Source organism: Pelecanus crispus, chromosome 2, assembly GCF_030463565.1.
Source record: "Pelecanus crispus isolate bPelCri1 chromosome 2, bPelCri1.pri, whole genome shotgun sequence".
Classification (NCBI taxonomy): Eukaryota; Metazoa; Chordata; class Aves; order Pelecaniformes; family Pelecanidae; genus Pelecanus; species Pelecanus crispus.
Genome location: NC_134644.1, coordinates 12,668,305 through 12,692,517, shown reverse-complemented (window position 1 = coordinate 12,692,517; position 24,213 = coordinate 12,668,305). Strand labels below are relative to the sequence as shown.

The 24,213-nt window shown below is 38.8% G+C and overlaps 1 protein-coding gene across 2 annotated transcripts in view; it reads right to left on the bottom strand.

The window, feature by feature from the left end:
• Positions 1-6,472: 6,472 nt before the first annotated feature.
• Positions 6,473-24,213, bottom strand: part of WDR37 (WD repeat domain 37) — a 46,070-nt gene continuing 28,329 nt past the window's right edge. The window contains exons 10-14 of one of the 2 annotated variants that reach the window (XM_075704578.1): positions 23,966-24,203; positions 23,298-23,439; positions 11,494-11,628; positions 10,700-10,814; positions 6,473-9,306 (exon numbers count right to left, since the gene is read on the bottom strand). In XM_075704578.1, coding sequence (XP_075560693.1) covers positions 9,175-9,306; positions 10,700-10,814; positions 11,494-11,628; positions 23,298-23,439; positions 23,966-24,203 — 762 coding nt within the window. In that variant the 3' untranslated portion in view covers positions 6,473-9,174. Of the gene's footprint in view, positions 9,307-10,594; positions 10,649-10,699; positions 10,815-11,493; positions 11,629-23,297; positions 23,440-23,965; positions 24,204-24,213 lie in introns of those variants that run through there. The other variant, XM_075704579.1, reaches the window with a different exon arrangement.

Genomic DNA, 24,213 nt, shown 5'->3' with positions numbered 1-24,213 from the left:
GGCCTGAGCCGCTGTCGAAGGCAAAGCCCACACATCTCCGTGTGGCTCCATCTCTCGCTGGTACAAAAAGTTACGACCAAGTTTCACTTTATGCCATTTCAGATACAATAATTAACATTCAAAGTCAAGACCCTGTGCCTGCACCAAGGTAAATAGATGCTGTGCACATGCTCACTTTAAGGAAGTTGTGTTTTCTGGTCAAAAACCATCTGGAGACAGAAGTCTGTACGTCCTCTCTATCACTGCCTGCTTTTACACTTGGTTTTAGACACAGAAGATCCCCCTTGGTAGGTCACCTGCAGATGGGCATCCAGTAGTGTCCTCAGGTTAAGCGCAGGAGAGATCTAACTGTAACACCACAGTTTCACAGAAATACAGCACCGGTTTGAATGGTCAGAGCCGTATAAATATATACATTCATGTTTGATTTCCTCTGTTTTGCTCATAATGTCAGAACCGTGGGGGATTTTTTTGGTTTTTATATGTATAAATGTATCTTCAGCTAAACCTTCAGCTTGCTATGGAAAACTTATGCTATGACTTCTGCATGAGTAAAAAGATTTTTGCAAGAGGAGCAACGAGCATCTGAAAGAAAGTGTTTATTCACTGATCAGTAAGTACTTATATCTAGAACTGACGCAATGTAGCTTCAGTTTTCCAACAGTAAACTCCAAGTAGCCTTATATAATTTGGGAGGGAAAATCATCTCTCTGGTTTTCTTATATTTCAGTATTCTTATATTTCAGTTCTGTGCCCAAGAACTTTTCAGTACATTAATTCAGCAACAACATAAAATATATACAAAATTAGGGTATAGTTTTCAAAAACAGGCACCTAAAATGAAGTTTCTAGATCCATATTTAGGCCCATGAATCTGATTTTCCAAACTACTAACCACCCGCCAGACTGTGCAGAACGCTGGTGGGAGCTCAGCACTTCTGAAGGTTGCACGACTCAACGACAGCATCCAACTTTTTGACAGCCTTCTGGCAGAAACAGTTTTTGCAAGCTTCATAAAACATGAAAGGCCAAAACAACATGTCCTGCAATTATACACACTGAAAAACAATCTTAATTAATAATGATATCATCACTACTCCCTCTACCCTTAAACTGCCACTGACGAGTTTTGCTTTTCTTTCATTTCTCTCCCTTTTCCCTAACACTTTAATCCTATACTTCAAGATTTTATCCTACTGTCAACCTGATTCCACTGGTGTTTGTTGTGTACTGTGTCAGATTTTACTCTTTCTTATTGTTAGGATTACTCACCTTACTATATGCTCAGCAATTACAGCCTCAGAGGACACATTGTTTCACCAAAATACTCAGGTTCACTTCTCCATCTGTACAAGGCTGATCTCGGTGACATAGCAAAGATTTAGATAAGGTTTAAAAAACTAACACAGGAATTAAAATCAGATTTCTGCCTTTACCCAAATTAAGCACTTAGAGAAAAAACATTCATTAAAAGTATTAAATGCTAAACCCACATAAGTTTAGAACATTAACTTGATGAAGTTAGCCAGTTATTTGTTTTCCTTTCTGTCAGGTGATGGTTTGGATGAAGGCACAAAATGCCGCCTTTGTGTAAGACTGATACTGTCTGTATTCTTAGGTGTATATTTTGACCAAAAGTCTTTGGGGCCAGCTGGAGTCAGAAGTTTGATCACTGAAGCCAAAAATAATCTTTTTACTTACTTGGATTTGTGAGGGAGGGTGTCAAATTCTGACATCTCAACCAAGTGAAAATTTGAAGGAAAGGCCAGTTTCATCTTTCCCAGAACTAAGACCCTACTGAAAATACAGCGGTATCTCCCTGATGCAATCTATACATTCGGATGCCTCTATTTTGGCTTAGCTAAAGAGACTCCCTAGTCAATTCAGACTAAATTGAAGAAGACAGAATTAAGGCAAGTGTTCAGAGCATCTTGCTCTGAAGTCATGCTCAAGCTTAAAATGCTGAACCTTTCTTTCTAGACTAGCCACATTTTCTCGAAGGGATTGCATAAAACAGCATCTCCTTCTTCCAAATCAATTGTTCACTCAGGAGATTTCAAGTCCAGGAAATCCAGGCTCCTAATAAGCCACATGCCCTGCTGTCATACCTGGAGTTTGTAGGATGGAGCTTGTTTGTACGTAACGTCTGTAATCCTCTACTAAGATTACAAATCCTGGGAGTGAATGCATCAGCTACTTGAGTGAGCTCCGCACCATTACAACACTTGAAATAGAGAACTGCATATATACAATTAAAATTCTGTCTGTATAAGCAAGCAAGTTTTTCCCCAAACCAAGGATATTAAAACCAACAGCCTACTCTTTAAAAAACACACAGGAGATGTTGAACTTCCAGCAGTTTCTATACCAAGCTCTGGACGTAAGCACATCCCAATATCTGCGTTTCCCAGCGAGCTCGGTCCCTGCTGCTTGTCCCTCTGCAGGCTGTCCCTGCCCTGTTCCCACCTCTCCTTTCCCTTCTCCTCCTCAAGTCAGGGGCATCCACTGGGCTCCGGCTTCCCCTTTATCCCCAACTGACCAATAAGTTTCATCTTTTGGACATGCACCTCCTCCCAACCACTCCGCTCTCTCATTCTGCCTGGCTCCCTAAGCTGTCCAATTTTTATTCCAGTTTTTCATTCCCCTTCATTTTTCTTCGTACTCTTCATCTGCCATCCAAACACTTTTATCACAAATTTGCCTCTCTAGGTTTCCTGTATAATCTTATTTTCTTCTCAAATCAGGTCTCCAATGCTGGGTCACCATTCCTGCTTACGCCACAGGCTCCTTACCCTTAGTTTGGACCCCTTCTCCATAGCTCTTCTAGCATCTGAAGTCATTGTCTGCTCCTTTCTGATGTCTCAAGTCACCTACAGCATCACTGCAAATCTAGTTTTTCTCATCAGTTAAGGTGCACAGACTTGATTCAGCCTTCAGTAACCCAGACCAATAACACATAAAACCTTCAGGAAACTTATTAAAAATTTCCATCTGACCAACTAAAAAAAAAAAAAATGAAAATGACAAAATGCACATTCACATCAAAGCCAGCTCCAAACATCAAGCCTCTGCTCCACTGCTAGGTGGTCTCATTTCACAGAGCTGCATACAAGGGTTTCTTTTCATTGGTGTTGTGCTCTGAAATAAACACATAACTAAAAATTGTTCTACCCTGGCAAGAGGAGAAAGATGACAAATACAAGCGGGAGAGGGGAACCACACAAAATTAGTATTAAACTCTAGGGCAAATAGCAAGTGTGGCAAGTTTTGGTGGAAGCAGGTGGAACTGTGCAGTTATCTGCTGTGGGAAACATGGCCTCGAGTAGCGTCAGGCAACATGATTAATTAGCAGTGCTGTCATTCCTGCGTGCAGCAGGCGCCAGCCAGACTGAAACACAGTTTCTGTTTTCAAAATAGTTCAAGCCAGGACTTCTTTCCTACTTTTTAGCTCCCTTCTATGGTACATGCCATCACGGACACTTTGCACCGTTTCCATTTAGCAGAAAGTCCAAATAATTAAATTCTACGTTGAGGACTGAACCACCCTTCACAAGCTCCCAAAAATTAAACAAGGAGCTTGAGCTGCTAATTCAGGCACTTGCGTTAGATTCTGCAAATGCACACCAGCCTCTCCTCTTCACTACTGAGAAATGGCACGTCCTGGTACTAATGAATATTCTCACTCAGAGGATGCTGACAAGCAGCACGCACAGCACATCTGCAAAAAACTACACTTCTCCAGTGTGACGCCTCTCCAGTCACTGGTACGTTTTGACCAGGATTTACCGTCTGAATTAAATGGGATTTCCTCTGTAAGCTCCTGCAAATTACTTATGTTCTGAAAACTATGACCTGTGGGAATTAGAAAAGGTAACAACTCTACTTAAAAATAAAATATCGCAAGGCTGAATAATTTTTCAGTGACATACTTTGGTCTCAATGGAGCATTAAATAAAATTTCTACACCAGTCTAAAGAGTACACCATGATGCATGACAGAGTGGTTCTCCTGCAGCTCTTCTTCAGGTTAGAACACTGACATCCTACTGAAACCACTTATTTGTGCACACCATGTACTCACAGATTTAAAAAAAAAAAAAAAAAAATCTAGGCTTCAACACATAGTCATCTTCAAATCCCCTCCCCCCAAAAGATGAACAGAAATGGCCTTTGTAGAGGGTATGTAACTTCGGTCATTAGAAGATTTAAGGAGGTTACAAGCGTCACAAGTTTAAATCAGCTGCCATAAGCCCTGACTGGATTTAAATCCCTCAATTAAAATTGAGTAAAAAACAGGTTTGACATTCTGTCTCAATTCAGCCCTCGTGTCAGTTGTGCCACCTTGTAACTCTGGTCTTTTATTTCTGGTCCGTATCACCAGCGACACTGACTAATAATAGTTTCCTGAGCACTAGCTCTTGCGGATTCAACGTGTGGCAACAATGGATCCTGAAGCACGCTGCAGGAAAATTCGGCAGGCATAAAGCAGTGCTCTGCACTCAGGTACTGGCTAGGCAGCACTCTACCTAGGCATCCGAAACCTGATGGCATGGCTTACTACGACACTGAGCTTCTGGGGATTTATTTCAACATTGCAAAGCTTTATGTTTTGAATAATATGGGCGCAACAACCAACCTTTATTTTAACCTACAGAAAAACTGATGGTGGGGTTCCCCCAGCAGGGAAGTTCTGCAATACTTTCACTGTATTCTAAATATATAAAATCTGGTTTAGACTTAATTTAAAATATCAATTTATAGAGCACTGTGAAAAGTCACATGGAAACTGCTGCATAATCTGCATAACAAAACTTAATTACAAAATTTTTCATGCAAAACTGGAGAAGACGGTACAAACGTAGGTCTGAGCACCTTTTCAGTCTATATACTTTACTGGCAGCATGACTGATTGCACTACAAAAGTCCTACTTTCAGGGACAGACTTGGTCTTCTTCCAGAAGAGCTGTGCCCATCACTGCCCTGGAAACAGACTTTTTGAGTAGAAAAGAGTGGAAAGTAGATAGGAAGATCCTTTGACTACTAACGAAGTGAAATACTAAGATTAATAGCCAGCCTTGTTTAGTATCTTTATCGATGATCTGGATGAGGGGATCGAGTGCACCCTCAGTAAGTTTGCAGACGACACCAAGTTGGGTGGGAGTGTCGATCTGCTGGAGGGTAGGATGGCCCTGCAGAGGGACCTGGACAGGCTGGATCGATGGGCCGAGGCCAACTGTAGGAGGTTCAACAAGGCCAAGTGCCGGGTCCTGCACTTCGGTCACAACAACCCCATGCAACTGCTACAGGCTTGGGGAAGAGTGGCTGGAAAGCTGCCTGGCTGAAAAGGACCTGGGGGTGTTGGTCAACAGCCGGCTGAACATGAGCCAGCAGTGTGCCCAGGTGGCCAAGAAGGCCAACAGCATCCTGGCTTGTATCAGGAATGCTGTGGCCAGCAGGAGCAGGGAGGTGATTGTTCCCCTGTACTCAGCGCTGGTGAGGCCACACCTCGAATACTGTGTCCAGTTTTGGGCCCCTCACTACAAGAAAGACATTGAGGTGCTGGAGCGTGTCCAGAGAAGGGCAACAAAGCTGGTGAAGGGTCTGGAGCACAGGCCTTATGAGGAGCGGCTGAGGGAACTGGGGTTGTTTAGCCTGGAGAAGAGGAGGCTGAGGGGAGACCTTATCGCTCTCTACAGCTACCTGAAAGGAGGTTGTAGTGAGGTGGGTGTTGGTCTCTTCTCCCAAGCAGTTAGCGATAGGACAAGAGGAAATGGGCTCAAGCTGTGCCAGGGGAGGTTTAGGTTGGGTATTAGGAAAAATTTCTTTACGGAAAGGGTGGTCAAGCATTGGAACAGGCTGCCCAGACAGCAGAGAGGTGGTGGAGTCCCCATCCCTGGAAGTGTTCAAAAAATGCGTAGATGTGGCACTTCGGGACATGGTCTAGTCTAGTCTACCCTTGACTGGTTTAGTGTGGGCTTGGTAGTGTAGGTTAATGGTTGGACTGGATGATCTTAAAGGTCTTTTCCAACCTAAACGATTCTGTGATTCTAATAGCAACCTTAATGCAATACAGAAAATAGCAACTTGAAAAAAAAAAAATTGTTCAATGTTTTAATGCATTTTGAATCATAATGAAGAAAAACATTTTTACATCTAAAAACAAATTAGCAGAATAATAAAAAGTGGTTCCACATAACTTATAAATTCTTTTTCCAAAAAGGTGGTTTTCACAGATTTAGGCAACAAATAAGATGTTTCATTCCAGATCGTTCTGATTGTAGAGTATACACAAACTTTGTGAAAACTGATGTGCATTACTTGAAAGACATAAAAGCTTGATTTTGCCCAGTGATGAGTTCTCTGTGAAATTCTGCACAATACTGAAACTGCAACTCTCCTCCATTTTATGAAATGCTGGACATTGTTCAGTGCTGAAAAACACTTTAGAACATTCAAAGCCTTGAAATGTTTTCCATGTATTTAGTCACTGTAGTATTATTCACTACCACTGCTCATGTGTGATTTGCTTCAAGGGGAACGGCAGCCTCGGCTTAACCTTCAGTACAGTATATAAAATCAAGCTCAGTGATAGTTCAGTGTTTAGCTGATTAAGTATTAGCCTGCTCATAAGAACGTGGCTCTAGCACCTTGTTTGGTTGATTTTTTTCAGTGTGAAAGCGTGTAATCATCCCATTCCTGGTGCCAGAGGACAGTCCCTCTGGCGATGTAAAAGTTTTGCAGCAATGATGATTAAACTGCATAGAGTCTAGCGGTCCTATATCACATATGTATTAGAGAAGCTTGAACAGAGAATTTAGTTTAGCAGGACCAAAACCAGTGAACCTCTCCCCGACCTCAGGTAATAAAAGGATAGTCATTGCTCAAGATACTATATGCAGGCCACGCTGGAGAAACTGCTTCTACTGGCTGGAGAGACATTTTTCTCTTTTTTTAAGCAGCATCAACCTGTGTCAAGTTCTCTTTGTTGCCAACCAGAAGAAAAAGTGAGTCTTTTTTTCTTACAGAATAAAACCTGCAATGCAACATCAAATGGTTTTACCCAAGAGTTAAAAACCCAGGGGAAAAAAGAAGTGAAAATAAACTTTGACACCGTCCTTTAACCCTTGTTATCAGAAGACTTAAAATTCTGCAGCTGCTTTCTCCAACCTCACTAGTTTTGGTATTTTAAGATTACTTCAGTACAATTCTGTATATATCTTGTATCTAAAAAGAAAAAAAATTAAAGAAAAAAAGAACAACCAGAAAAAAAACAAGGTATCAAGCTGCTACAATGACCTGTACTATAAAGATACTACATACAGTCTCCATTAAATACCTTGAGCTTCCTCAATGTCACACTCCAAAACCATTTCTAGGACCCCAGTTTCCCTATAATTACTCAACGAAGCATTCACCATCCCATCCCATTGCACTCCAATGCCACTGTATGTTAGTTAATGGGAGAACCAGTTAGCACATCTGCCTTAAACAGTGCTGTAGAGGACATGAGCACAGCTATAGCTTCACATAATCATGAGACAAAAAGTTCCCAATACTTAGCTTACGCCAACCCACCATAAACTTTGGTATCATAATGGGTGTAATAATCATAAACAATGATACCCATTGTAAGAGTGCACCCTTGGCTTACCCTCACCCTTCATCTTACACTGTGATATGTCAGACAGTTAGGGGCAGTATCTCCCTTTAGCTAAAAAGAAGTGTCTGTCTGAAGCAGACTTTTGTTCTGTCGAAGACATCAGCTGCCACCTGCATTTACTTCTATAATCAGCAGCTGTGGTGCAACACCCCACTGCCAGTGCAAAAAAAGCTAAGCACAGTGAGGAGCAAAACCAGAGTAAGATCATTTGGGAGAAAGAAGGGAGACCTATGTTAACTACCCCCTTTTGGAACACAATAGGGACCGCAGCAGCCCTTGTCACGGCTGAGAACAGAAAGGTGACAGATGATGTTTACTTATCGTATTGCTCCATTAGCTTTAAGTGTTAATTATCTTAAGGATCACATTTAGTATGATTGTCTTTCCTCTCATGTCAGAGATAGTACTTCAGCCAGAGACCAAAAGTGCTTTCTTCTAGGCTACAGAGAGATTCAATGCATCTTGACCAACATTCATTTTTGAGGTAGTACTCATTTACTTTGTATTGCTGGCTCAAAATAAAAATATGGGAAGTGAACACAATTAAAAGTGTGCTCACTGTAGGTATATTTAAAAAAAACAAAAACAAAAAACCAACCCCCCAAAAAAAACTTATTTCCTTTCTGGGCAGATCACCAAAAAGAAGCAATCCTTCTTACAAAGGTCAGCTCACATTCACTGGTAAAGTCAAACTTTCATAAATGGTTTATAACAATAGCTATAAACTAAAGTGCTTCAAAATTTGCTTGACTAGATTTCAGTGATTAGAATCATAATAGTCTGGATTTTTGCTAGCATGAAATGCCATGAGATTTTACAATCACTTTATATAAGAAGGGCAGAAAGAATATTTTTCTTTTTCAAAAGAAAAAGTACAAAAAGCATTCCAAATAAACCTGGCAGTCTATACTCACTACAAGTTGCTTGCATTTTCCTTCTCAAATCTACTGTTTCTCCAGTAACTGGAATAAAAATGGAGTTGAAGTTGCACTATACTGCAGCACTAGAAAAAGTATTCCAAATCAGATGCAAACAGGAAAATGTTTACAGTCATACAACTAGTGAAATTCACACTTCATTTCAATGTTTTAGCCCTGCAGATTCTTTTTAACACAAGGCAGATATGTAGAGTCATGGGAAAATGTAACAGACTGCTATACACTCTCTACATTAATTACATAAGTTTCACATTTATGTCACGAATGTAATGCCCTACTGTGTATCTATTAAATGCTAAATAACTTATGAACATTTATGTGCTCTATGCAACAGTGAACATATTGACCAGTGGATGCCAAAATATAAAAGTTCATACACAAGACAAACTAATTTTAAAAAAATCACATTTTCTGTACAATTCATGCAAACTGTGCACAATGTGGTAACAAGAACAACATTTGCTAAAGTCTCCACTTATGGAAGAGCTTTTACAGCGATAGCAGACCAGTGCTCAGAAAAGTCTGCAGAAGTCTAGAAGTCCATGGCAACATAAAACGCAAAAATTCTTCCAGCATTTCATTTTTCTTGTAACAAAGCAGGGATGTTGATGTTCCAACCAATAGCCTGACGATCAAATCCACACGTGAAGAGGTTACATATTGGATGGTCCTCGCTCCATGCTGAGCAGCATACCATTCTTCTGTGGCCCTGCAACAGTTCGGGAGATAGCAGTATTACTTGCGATATATTTTGAAAGCTTCTATGTCAAGAAGTTAGTGCGACTCAAACTGCAAACTTGCTAACGCTCACACTAGTTTTTACGAACAGTACTTGAGAATCTTAAAGGTCACTGTCACTTCCATCTGCAAGGTAAAAAATCTTCATAACAATGAGACTCCTTAATACCAGCACCAGATCCATAATGACAGAAACATACTAACAGGTGCATCAAAACTTTTGAGTTTTCCAAGGTAAGTTTGCTATCTAATTACATTTTATTTACAACAGCAAATCAAATTTTGATTTTAGCATTTTTATTTATAAAAGCAATCTTAAAATATGGAACTATTTGCTGGCAACTACTTTGTTATAAACCTGCAACATTAAGTGTCCATCACGTTCATAATTCAGAAAGGATAATACGACAGCAGGAGGAATGTCATACTGAGGAAAAGCAATGCCTTATCTATTGTTCAAGTCCAATAGCAACAAAAATACCCCAAGAAGGATTCTGACCAACATTTACGTTTAAAAAAAAAATTTAAAAATTGCCATGATTTCAGTAGTGTCAGCCTGCATGGAAATATTAAGACCAAAAAAAAAAAAAAAAAAAAAAAAATCAAGACAAAACAATAGACTAAAAAAAAAACCTAAACTAGAAAAAGACTAAAAAAGATTAAATAAGGCTTAAAACCCCTTCTTAAATTCTGTCAAGAGCTGCTGAATCCCCCCACAAAAGCTTATTGAAGTGCAATAATCCAATTAATTTCACTTAGTCTAATTTGCTCCATTAGTGATGCTTGCCATGCCAAATAGCACCACAAATGCACAAAACTTGATGGCTGCAGCAAGGATGGTTTAGTACTGGGTACCAAATATCAAGAATGTATGTGCATAAGCACGGAAGGAACAAAATAAAATTTATCACCAAATCATACAGGGTGAGTTCACAAAATTCCCCCTTTTTTCCTTTTATGTTTCTTATATAACAAATTAAACACTGTGTAATTGAAAAAAAAAACCTTAAATTTCATAGTGAGTCACTTTTCTTACACAATTCACATCAAGACACTAAAACACATTTGAAATGCTCTTACACATTTTTTCCATTTCATAGAGAAGGCAGACATTAGTTTCACTTTAGTAAGGAGAAAAATTGTGATGAAAACCAGTTGAAACATCATTTCCAATTCCAATAAAAAAAATTCCAAGTGTTACTTACCTGCATGTTGATCATTTTCAGTAACTAACAATAGCATATTTGTACAGACAAGTGCCTTTCAGCATTTGTTCAGCTTTTAAGCTGGAGAGACCAAATCCTAGTTTTAACCTTGTATGAAAGAAGAACAGATATACTTTAAGGCTATAAATATTCAGTTACCTGTCTATTACTGCGAGGGAGGCGTGCTAATCGCACTCCTGACATGTCAAATAATCTAACCTGTCGGTTGTCATGTGGAAGGGCGATGATTCTTTGGCCAACGCATACGTTAATCCTGCACAGAAGAGACAAAAATAGGTTATGTACAAAACAGTGAGCCTGGCAAATAGAACTTGACAGTATAAGTTTAAGCTCATGAGAAGTGATACAGCTGAATTTTTCCTGATTAGAATTCACAAGTGAACAAAGTATTAAACCATTAAGGTGTTTTCCGTTGTACTAGATGCTCAAACAGCCTTAACATCTGCATCCCATATAAAAAAAAACCACAGAAAAGCAATACGATGTATTTACTGAAAATTAATGTTGACTACACCTGCATTTTATAAACCACTTCAGACCTTTTTCAAAATCTCGTAAAACTCAACTTTAATTTTAGTGACTAAAATTAATTGTATATTCAATGAATTAATAGAACAGACTATTTCAGTTGGAAGGACCTACAACGATCATCTAGTCCAACTGCCTGAGCAATTCAGGGCTGACCACGTCAAAGCATGGTATTAAGGGTATCGTCCAAATGCCTCTCAAACACTGACAGGCTTGGGGCATCGACCGCCTCTCTAGGAAGCCTGTTCCAGTGTTTGATCACCCTCTCGGTAAAGAAAGGCTTCCTCATGTCTCGTCTAAACCTCCCCTGGCGCAGCTTTGAACCATTCCCAAGTGTGAAAGAAATTAAAAACTAATTAAGAAAACGTGAATTAAGAAAACTAGTAACTCAGATATCTGCTTACCTGTTGACTGCAGAATCTGTACGGATCGTTGCAATAGGAGACCTCATGTTTTTCAAATCCCAAACTTTTACAGTACGGTCATCACTACCAGAAACGACATTGTCTCCCACAGTGAAAACTGCAGATGTCACAGTGCTGAACAATCAGGAGTAAAAAGAAAGACATCAAGCTCTAAAGTTCTTTATTAAACTAGCATCTGATTTGAGTTCTATTTTCTGGGTTTCCTTTAAAATATGTAACTGGCTTTTTTTTTTTAAACCAAAGTAACCTGAAATATTAAAACTCCAAGTGGGTATTTTAGAATAAAACAATATCCTTACAAGAAGCTGTGTCACTTAATGTATATGGGGCTTGACTGGCCCAAGTGCTAAGAAAAGAAGCCCAACAGTGGATAGTCACTCTGGAGGCATCTCTCATATTCCATTGATCCTAATATGAGCTAAACGTGTCCGGTCAATTCACTTTTGAAGCTCTGTATTAATGTCCAGTAGGCTTATCAGACAACCAAGACTGAATCAGTAGCATACAGTACTGTTCCTCCTCTCAAGTGTTTTAAGACTAGTAGTCAAGTTCTTTCACTTTCCATCCAAAGACTTCTCAGGCATTTGTCATTCACAGCACAGACACTGAGGAGATCCAAAATACCTACCCGAGATGTAGCTAAAGCTATTTTGTACACACACCTAAACATGCTGTAATACATACACAGAGCTTCCAGTATAACTCCACTAGCAATAGCTACAGCAATCTAGTAATTTCTAATTGTGATTTCTATTCCTATTTTACAAGCAGCTAAAGTCTGAGTGTCAGATAAAAAAAAAGGCAAGTAGTAGTAAGAAGCATGACCAGACAGTTCTTCAAATTTTACCCATTATGTCTATAAATGCACAAGGACAGCCAGAGAAAGACTCCCAAGAATATTTCTAGCAACTGGAAGTGCAACATATTACTTCCAGAAGAGATTATATAAAGAAGTTTATTTTAGAATTTTATTATCTTTGTATTTTATACGTTCAGAGAACAGTATACTGCTGAGCTCAAATGAATAGTTCTCATGATGATGAGCTAATTTTTTTTTAAAAAAATCTTTTACCTATTATTTCACATTAACCAATTAAAGTTTTTGTACTACTATTTGCATTTTAGTACAGCATGAATTCCCAACTCAAAACCAGTTATTTTCTGCCCACACAATGTACCCACAAAGCATTTTTGTCTCTCTCTAAAATCATTAGGGAAGGCTTCTCAATTCTGTACAGATTTGATTTAATGACCTATCTTGTAACTTGGGTCACGCACATTGATTTCTTAGAATTTAGTAATTTTAATTTAAGCTGTCAGTTGTTACTGTCACTTTGGTTGTTCTGCAGAAATTTGAATTCATGTCCTATCCAAGCTGCTGATTGAGATTAGCACTAGCCAGGTCACAATGGACCAGTTTATGCAAGCCTCTTAATTTAAATTGACACCAAATTAAGTTTTAATTAGGATGAAGGCCGACTTTATTCATGATACCAAGTTTCCTAATGCATTATTAGAGTACAGCTAAGCTACCAGGGAGATGATTACAATAAGAACCAAGAGGTCTTCACCTAATCTTCTGGACTTCATGAACCAAGAGTTGAAAAGTTAAAACATACATGAAGGCCACAACTGATGACTCTCTTTCATCAGGCACCTTCACATTTGGGAAGAAAACTCATTCAAATAGTCAAGTTACTGCAGATAGGGTTGGTACATTCTTAGCACCGAACTTGTCTTCCACGAGCCTGACCTCCATTAAACTTAGCAATTTGTGCTTTTCTCTCCTCACTAGTTCTTTATACAAGCTGCAAAATACCTCAGTAAAATGTTTCAGACTTTCACAGAACTCTATAATGCTGTAACACATTTGAAACAATGTTTATAAGTTTAAAATTCACTATTAAATCTCCATACTTTGCACACACATTGGGAGACTTCTTTGTACACAACAGTATAAGGAATTCAAGTCATAGAAAAGGTCCAGGAGAGTGAATATACAGCGGTTTAGTATTCTGCTGCCAACACGCAAATCTGATCTGTTTTCCCATCATACATTTTATTCCAATTACAGTTGGAATATGTTGTGAAACTGTCTTAAAATAACCCTCCAATTTTGGATGCTTTTTTCCACAACTTTAAACAGCTTTTCCAGCTTCTTTGATCTCATATTGGTTCTCCTTTATCACATATCACTGTCAAACATAGCTAAGTTTCTCTGACCACATAAAGTTCTCTCATTCTTAGAGTTATTTTTCAAATTAAAACATTCCAAACTATCGCCATGCAAACAGAATGCCAACTCTAGGTTAGTTCGACCCTTGCTGCTCCTGTAAAAACAAAAAGACTCTCAAAAGACAACAAAATCCTTTTCTGTACTGTTTTTAGTTTAACTATTCATTCAGACATTACTGGGTACACTAAGAAAAAGTTTGTAAAATAAAATAAAAATGCAATGAAGTTCTGCTGTAGCTCTCTGGCAACTGGGCAAGTGATAGAAAGTCAAAGGGAAGGCTGTTGGGCCATTTTCAGTGACAACTTTAAAGTTGCTTAGTGGTCTTAGTCCTCTGCCTACCCTCGCAACAGCTCATCACTGTAAGGCACTGCGGGCTGGGCTAGGCAATATTTGCAAAACCAGCCTTTTTCATAAGGAGCTTCGAATTCAAAGACTTAAAAGCACTTTTCACTGAACCTACTGTTTATGATGAAGAATTTGGGTCACGGTTTCAAAGCAAACAGTATATGGATGTACTGCATAACAGTCCCAGATATTACACTTTAAAAAAAGGAAGCATTACTCTTCTAGGGGAACCTATGGATACACTCAACTAAATTCTCAAAGACATCTCATTTTCAAAATAAGATTGCAAGACCAGAAGTTTTAATTAACTTAATACCAAGTCTAGAAAGGTCAAAAGCAGTATCATTCTCACAAACTTCACAACTGTAGGGAGCGTTATCAGCACTTGATTGTCATCTGAGTAAAGACCAGGTGGTTTTTTTTTGTTTTGGTTTGGTTTGGTTTTTTGTTTTGTTGGGGTTTTGTTTTTTTAAGTGGAACATACCAAGTTAATATTTGAAAAAAAAAAACCCACATACATTTAAATTCAAGAACATGCACAACACTACTGACTTAAGAAAACATGAGCAAGTGCTGCGCTCTTAGGTTTTCTTATGCACTACAGATCACGCTTTGTCTCCTCTGCTGTGCCAAACTGGGGCATCTCTTAAGGCGAGACATGCATCTCGTCTCATTTTTTGGGTTTATTTTGGGGTTTTTTTTTTTAATTAAAACAAAATAGCAACAAGAAAAAAGGCTTCTTCCTACTTATAAACTAAAACAGGATTTCAGCCCAACTGAAGGGGGAAGGTGAGAAGAAAGGGAAGCAAAATCTGTGTGGGAAGAAAGAAGTTGGCAGAGCAGCCAATATACAAATAAACTTTTATTTGTATTGCCTCCCTAACGCCACCCATATCACATAAATTAAAAGACTTTTTCCTGTATTTGCATGTGGCCAGTTTTATTTTCTGTTTATACTAGTCTTCAGTTTGTTCTAACCCTGTTAAAACTGTGGTTAACATCCCCTTGGCTAAATTAATAAAAAGTGCCAACAAAAGATCATCAGACCCCGTGTTAATGGAATGCTAGAAGACATTAGGTTTTTAATAACTCAAAAAGATGACAGGTATTGTAGGACATTAAAAAAAAAAAAAAAAAAACCCTGGCAAAGAGGAAGCACTCTTATGACACTTCAAACCGTGGGTCCCATAGGGAGTTTGGTGTGCTACAACTATTCTCCAGAAAAGCTTCAGCCTCCGCCAAACCCCAGCAAAACTCATTTATCTTGTCATAGGGAGCAGCCGAGCGTGTACTTCCAGCTGACAGCATGGCACTTCCTCACCACACACCGCTGCCTGGCCTCGAACATCCTGCTCCCTCCGTGGGTCTCAATCAACAGAAATACTGTAGTGCTAGCACTCTTCATTAGGCCGAACAGCTGTCTCCCCAGTCACACTGAGACACAAAACTGTTTTGCATAACAATCTGCTGAAATTTCACACATGGGGGGGAAAAAGAAAAAAAAAAAAAGATGTTGAAAATGTTGGACCGTGAAATGCTGATGCAGAACCCTTATTGGCAATGCACCAAAAGAAGAGTTAACACTGTTCTTTCCATTTTCATTTGCAACTTGTACTGGGGTTTACCGTTGAACACTGGGAGCCAACATGTTTTCGTGCCTGTGAAGAGGAGTCTACTCATAAGCATTAATCTGTGTGTGGGATGAAGTTCTGGAGAAAATGGACTGAAACAGAGCTTTCAGATAAATTTATTCAACGTAGACCAAACTGCAGTTAAACAGCAAAATTTCAGTGCTCAAATATGCCTCTCACTTTAAGTAGTAAATTTCAGGAACAAAACCTAAAGGAAACTGTATTTGGGACAGCATTTCCTGCGCAAGAGTTTCCTTTCTTTCAGGGGAACAAAGCGTGTCCCCACACAGAGCAGGCTGCAGCCTGGCGGGAAGCCATGGCCTGGGTCTAAAACCTTCAGAAATGGCCAACAGTTTGCACATCTTAAAGGACGATGGCACTGGCCAGAGGAGTCCCAGGTAAGGAGCACGCCAGTACCTCCACGTTTGATTGTGCATTCAGGTTTTAGAAGTGCTAAAGACACTTGATTCCAGGAAGAATTCCCAAAGGCTGGTTGTGGATTTATCTCCAAATATCAGCAGAGCTTTTTCCTCCAACTTGAGAAGTGATGAACAAACCATGAAAGAATTAACACAGAAGGGGAAGGGGGGAATTCAGAGAAGACTTAGCATTGAAAAGTCATTTTTTAGCGTTTAAATCAACAATGACTATTCCAGAGATAGGTGTTTCATGACATTTAGAGAAAATTGCCAGTGTCTCCTTTTCTCACTATTCCTCTTACAATAATAAAATGATACAGGACTGAAAACAATAACTAGTTTTTATGAGAATTACTCAATGGCAGGTTAGTAAATTAGTTAAGGTGAAGGTATTTTTAAAATCAATTTCATTACATTCAAGATGGGATAAAAAGGGTCCATTTATCCCTGCAAGCTTTAGAACAACACCACATTATAAAACGTTATGCTCTACTCAATAGGATACAAAGAAAAGGCCTTTGGCTATGCTCTTTTGTGGGTCATTTGAAAAAAATCATAGCACTTTTTAGTGCATAGGTTCAATCTATTGTACTGAAGCTTAAAGCACTCATAAGCAACTGGATACAAATTTATTGCCTACATTTTTTTTTAAAGTGACTGGCAAAACTCTAACAGCTAACACTAAGTACAGTCAAACTTTTTATGTTACATACCCCATTCCCAACACCTAAAGGATTTTTTTTCTTTTAGCTACCAGGCTTTTAATTTTAAGCACTTACTCTTATAAGTTAAGGAGAAGTTTACTCAATCTTTTGTATTTTTATTAATTAGGAAGCAATTTTTATGATAAGGAAGTTCGCCAATGACAACAGAAAATGTTCAAGAACATAAAGGAAACAAAACTATCAAAGAATAGTATCTTTTAAATTGCTTTTTCAGCACGCTGACAACTCCATCAGAGTATTGCGTTGGGGGAAGGTTAGAATAGAAAATGGGGTATTTCAGCTGTGCAAGAGAGCAAAGACAGGTAACCTGGATGACCGGAAGGCATGTAAAACATGCTGGCCCCAGTCTGTCTTGAAAGAGATTCACAAAAAAGCTAACATGGGAAGTTAAACAAATCCAAAGCTGGATGCTTGAGCTATCAGCTAATAAGGCTGCTAATAACTCTGAGAAAACTGTTGAAACCTTAACATGCTCTGTTACATGTATGTAATAAATGTAAACCAAACGGTTTTTATATGTACATGTTTAGAAGCACAAAATTAGGAAAACCTAACCCTAGAACTTAAAGTCCAGGCCATAATCTTCATTTAAAGAATACGCAACATGCAAATGTGGGATCAGAACAGTGTTTGAAAGGCAAGTTTGGGGCCTTTTTCAATGAAATGCAAGAGAAAATAAAACACAGCAGGTAGAACAAGGTAGGAATACTAACAGTAATTTCAGAATCATCTAGTTAAGCAGTAAGGCTTGCGGAGAAAACTGAATGTTTCATCAGAAAAATTTTGCATTTCTTACAGAAGCTGGATTGAGAGATCCACACATGGCTAATGCCTAAGGCATTCTTTGATTAGAAACAACAGAAAAACGGTAGACAAAGCATCACTGATGGCATTAATAGCTGAAGCAAGAACAGGACTATCTTGAAAAGAACAGATGCTTTAAACTGGTTGAACTCCACTGACCACGTCCAACTTGTGACATTTTGCTTGGCACAAAAGACTCCTCTTCCTAGCACAGCTTTAAGTCAAAGGTACAAAACTTACATTTTTAGAACTACATCTAGATATGCTTTTGCTTCACCAAGAAAATGTGGCTTAGTAAGAATACCTAACAGTGACCTTGTAATACTGGGGATATCTAGAACAAGACTACTGTCCAACAGGGATGTCTAATGACATTGCTGCCTGAAGAGAAGGCACTTCCCCCCTGCCATGACTTGGTCTTCCAAGAACAAGACAGACACATATCAGGGTATGAGAATTAAATCTTGCAGAAAAAAGAAACTGGGAAAGCCAGCTGACCTTGGCAAACCTGAGTGTCCATCACACTAAAGCAATTATTAGTCTCTTGATACAGAATGCCATTTTGACATTAATTCCCAATTCATTAAATGTCAGAATTCAGCCCAGCATCCTGATCAGTTGCTGCTTAAGTATTTTTGCATTTTTTAATTCAGATTTTTCCAGCAAGCATCGGAGTTTGAAGATGGAAAGTTGAAGCAAGACATATTTGCAATTCTCTAGTTTCAGAGTTCTCAGGGTGAAGCACAACTTGCCATCCAGCTGCATATTCAGAGACATACAGACAGCAAATGAACAGGAACTTTCCCTTCTCATCTCCTATAGCCACACAACCGGAGCGAAAGGAGAAGGAATATGCTGTAGTCTGAAAGTGCTATAAGCCACCTTGTTCAGCTCTTTGTCAGAAATAACTTAAGATCCACTTTCAGCAATTTTTTTCTCTGAGTTTCCCCAGAAAGTAACATAAAGATACAGATTCAACAGCTAACGCACATTCATGTTTGATGCACTGGCTCAATCTAGCTACAAAGATCAGTAAGTTTCAGAAGTCATAAACAAACTTCATATTTTTTTTTCTGGCTAGGTCAAAAGTACCTGCTCAAAATTTTTTTTTTTCTTTTAAGCCAAAAATGCATTTAATCGCCACGACAAGTTGGTGCATAACTATATCCTGAACAATCAAGAAGCATTAACAAAGGATACTCACTTAAGGATAGCAACCCAAAGCTGCTTCTGAAGACAACATTTTACTCTTTTAAGGATGGTATTTGCAAGTGCAGACTTGGAAGTTCTGCACATTTGTACTCAAGCATTTCAAGAGGTATGTGCCCAACCACTGTATACGTTTGACGGTCACTAAACAAAACACTTCAATATGAACTAAGTAACTCTTCAGCTGCATATAACATCAACATACTACAAATATATAGCAAAAGCAGTGTATGGTTTAAAAGATGTATACGAATCCACTAGGTAATAAGCATTCTGTTGCCAACAGGGTATTCATCTATTTCCAGTGTTACTAAATTGTCAGAACAAATGTATAAAATCTGTAAAGTACTTCACTGGACCTGTAGAGACTAAGATTTTTTTTTTTAAGCTATGAATGGTAAAGATTTCCAACATGGACATTTTAGAAGGCTCCACACATCAAGATAGACTTCAGCACATGCAGAGTTCTTGAAGAGACAGAAAAACTCATCAAGCATATATGCAAGAGCACGTCAATGCCAGAGTTGTTCAAATGTTGGGAAAAGAATGGCCTTCAGAGCCCCAGCAAGACACACTTGTGCAGGGGTTGGCAAACAAAAGCAGAAGTGAAGCTGGAATAAAAATTGCCATGTAGATGACAGAAGCATTTTGCTCTTCAGAGCACCACCTTAGTTCAAATTGAAAAGTTCTAATCAATAACCTCTAAATTCAGTAATTTCTCAATAGGAGAACAGCAGGTGCTATACATTATCAAACATGTATTTTAAAGCAGTATCTGCTGGGAAAAAGGTGTTGGAATTTGAGTCCCCAATATAATTTTTGGAGGCTTTAACTCAGGAAGTCAATTTAATTAACACGCAACAAGTAAGTGTCTGGATGATGATATAAATGTAACCTTTTCCCAGGGCTCTGTTAAACCTCTCATAGACGGATGTGACTGGGGATTAACAGCACTAGTAATATAAATTCCTGTTGGTGCACACACAAAATTAGACAACAACAAAGACTTATATTAAGCAAAAATCAAGTCTTATTTCTACACCATTTCATTATTTTTTCATCAGTAGAGAATAAGCGAGATGAACTGGGGCAAAGAAAAGAAAATGTGACAACGTGGTTTTACCACCATGTGAGCAAGGCACAGGCAAATAAGTCATGTACTGAACTGAAACAATCATATAGAAGAAAAATGTAAGCAAGCAATCTTTACAGATTTGGAAACTTCCCTGGGAAGATGCAACTTCAAAAAAGACCCAAATGTACTTTGAAGACTCAGCCAAATGCAGGCTTGAAGGGCAAAAGTACTACCAATGTCCTAAACTTGGTCTGTGGATATATGAATGTCAAAATATATCAGAAAACATACTTTGAGGTAAAACAGGTAGCTTGTGAAAAAGAATTGGTAATTTGTAGAGAAGAAAATATAGGAAACTTTTATCATCATTTAAGTATCTATTAACACAGGAAACAAAGCTCTTCAAGATAAAATCCACCAGCTAGAAACTGAAGCTAGATAAACTCAGATGAGGGAGGCACAAAAAGTTTAACAGGGAGGTTACCTAAACACTGGGACAAGCAACCTGCAGAATTCACTAAGGGCTACGTTGAAATCTTCATCATTGGAACAACCTAACATACAGCTGGCAATTCTACTAAAATCACCTCCTAATTCAAAACAGGCATCAATGCAAGAAGCTTAAGACAGACATGCTGATGACAACAGATTCCTTCTGGCCTTAATGGAGGAGAATTTATCTTCTTGGACTGTCACAGTAGTAGACTATAAGAAATATTCCACTTTTAATAAAGCAAGCGGTTATATGCTCAGAACACCAAAATAATAGGTGAATTCTTAGTCCACTTAAAATACAAATAATCTCTCATAGCTGGCGTATATACACCTATTTTGACAGAACATCACTTTATAGTACGAGGCAAAGCTCAGCAACTGCTTTCCATTTTCAGATGTCACTTCACTTTATAAAATCATACTCTGCATATAACAGGATTCCTTGGTCCCTCAACACATCCGCATCATTCCGTTATACTCCTCACAAGATAACGCGCCATTTTGACTAAATCTTAAATCTGACTCGTTAAGGCTACGAAAAAGGAAGCCGAAATCACGCTATCCACATATGCCTTTAGTACACAAGCAGTACGCAAAGCGCAACACCGCAGGCAACGAAAAAGCCCGCGCTGCCCAGCAGCTTTAAAGTCTCCATCCCCTCCCTCCCCCTCGCACTTCCAAAGCCAAAAATTGCTTCGTGGTGGCGGGAATCCCATGCCGGATGCCAAGTTTCGAGAGGCAGAAGCCGCCAGCCCCGCTCCGATTTCGGCCCCGGCCCCCAGGACACCCGCCCCCCCCCTCCCCCCCGCCTCCCCCCCTGCGGTTTCCCGCGGCCCGGGCAGCGCGCGCGTAGTCGGCAGGGCGGTGGCGCCACCTGCTGGCGCGGGTGCACACAGAACTGATTCCAAGAGCCTACCAAAATATTAAAAACTTGGAAAATCATTCAAATAGACATTCAGGAAAGCCAAAAAATGTCTCGTATGTACGTATTTTCCAGTCAACAGATAAAATAGTTTCTTCTGTGCTGTTTAAATGTGAGAAGATTGTTACAGTGTTGTTAGAGAGCAATTTAAAAATATCCTGCCAATAGGCAGCACAATAATGGACCAAAAATGAAATCCCTCAATGTATGTCTCAACTGCAAAATACCGAACTCCCATCCCTACCCAGACTGCATTCCCCAGTGAAATACTCATCTTCCATAAAAGAATCACCTCTTCAACAAAACAGAGAGCTGTTTTGTTGAAGCCATTAGCCATTAAACCTTAGCCATTAAACGGTAAAGTCAGTTTTGAGACTCTTAAAAATTAGACTGTATTTGGTGAAAAGGCGTATGTCAATACTAAAAACTCATACATTCAAAGAACAAAATGGAAACAGATAATACAACAGACAAAACAACAGACAAACACAAATATGAAGACAGTTAAAAGCTGGAGTAAGAGTGACCAAAGAGGTTGCTCGAGGTCTATTCCATCCCTAAAAAATAAACTCCCTGACAGTTTATAGGCCTCAGTGATAAGAGGCAAAAATACCAGCTAACACCTTTTACAGTATGCACCATCACGCCAGATCAACATCATTTGGTTTCAGCATACATATGGAAAAACGCTGATGTCAGTCACGTTCCTTTCTCTGAAAAAATGTCCTGGGACAAAGCAGTTAAGTAGCTCAGAAAAAAACGGAGGCAACAACGGACACAAAAACTTCCAACTTTTACAAGTCATTCCAGAAAACGCGATAGAAGAGTACAAAAATGGCATGAAACAATTCTAGGATGCAGACCACAAAATTAAGTTTACTCTTCTATCAGGAGGAAATGGCTACTTATAGGGGATGATTGTTGTACACCAAATAATTTATCAAGCTGAGGAGTCTGGGACAGGGTTTTAAAGAGGTTTTACTTTAGATATAAGTTATCCAACTTCAGATATAAGTTAGCCAACAGCTGGGAGAATGAGAAAGGGGGTACTGAAACTCAGTCATAATGCAAACTACACGTTTGGATTAACAAAAAACAGAAATGTGAATATTCATGGGTTTTGGTTGAGCTGGGACTAAAGATCACCTTTTATTCTGAAGACAGGAGGTGAAATTTTGTTTCTGAAACACTCAAGTTCAAACATTCCAAAATCTTAAAAAAGATTCGCCTCTTTGGGTAAAGTATTTCAAAGTTACTCCTGCGTTTTCCATGTATCAAAGCTCTGATTAACAGAATGGTAAGTCAACACCACAACAGATTCTCATGACTGCGTTTGCCCATGTTCAACAGCAGCCAATATAAAAACTTAAAGCCTAAATTGGCAGTAAAAAATGTTACACCAAAACCACTGTTTTGACAGAACATGGTAATCAGTTCCCTTACTTTAATTTCTTATCTTATGTACAAATTAGAAGCTTTAGCTTAAAGAGTAAAAATTAATCCTGCTTTTTTTTCCCCACTGGTTCCAAAGAAGTAACCGTTATTTCACACTGAGTATGATGACAAGCAGAGGTAATCTGCTTGATCAACTGTGTTACAGCAATACCCCTAAACTACAGGCATAACCAATGCCAAAACCAGCCCTCATACCTTAAATTACCTTTAATTGTAAGGAGTTTTATCTAGACTTACCATATAAGCAATATCACACCAAGAGCCCTGGCTGCTGTTTTGGAAATTAAGTACTGCTGTGTTACATTTGAAGGAGGACAGTTAGGGGTTTCTGTGAAAACCAGTCTCATAAAACAGGGGAATGAACTTAGAACCTCAAAAAGAGCACAGGAACAGTTTTGTTCAGATTAGCAACTGAATACATTTATACTTTTGGCACTTGTAAAAGCTGTGAAGGAACTGTCACTTACTCTGTGTGGCCCTGAAAGACATTCACAGAATGGATAGAAGGATCTCTGAAATCCCACAGGCGGAAGGTTGTATCGCGTGATGATGTCACCACAAGACGTTGGGTGGGATGTGTACAACAATGTGTTAACTCTTGGTCATGCCCTACAATCACAGATGAGAACATGTAAGGTAATGAAAATAAGACTTTTCATTTCCACATACACTTGTAATGAAATGCTGATGATTTTTTCTTTTTTCCCCAAAAAGAATAATAATTCTGAACTCTAACGTTACTACTGCTGTAAAAGTTTAGAACTATATTTAAAAGCAAAACCACCACTACTCACTTCACATGATTATTAAGTAGCAATAACCTGCTACTTAATATATGCCATGAACACAGTAAAAGCATTTTGCAAGAACTTAAGTTTGGCTACATTCAGTTTAAAAACAACTACTTCATAGGATATTATCACAAGCTTGAAAGAACACAAATTCATGCTCAAACGATTAACAAGGTTGGAATTTTAGAAACCATTACAATACTGAGTAGCAGCTCAAGTCTTGTACACACTCAAATTGTACTCCAGAGAAACAACTTAACTTTTCCTAATGTTTCAGTATCTACAAATAATCCCACATATAAAAATAAACCACCAATTCATTTTTTTGTGAATGAACAAAATACCTGTAAGAGAATGGACAAGTTCAGAAGTCTCTACATCATACAGATTTGCTGTCCTATCCCATGACGCTGTCACAGCTTGCTTCCCCCCAACAAGCCAGTCGGCTGCTATAACCACTCCTTGATGGCTTTTGAGTGAAGTTAATGGGGCTCTGACAGTGGGACAATCACTAGAACCATCCCCATCTCCGTCAGGTTCATCTTTATCTGAGAACTCAACTTCATCTTCTCCAGACATTTGCTATACAACG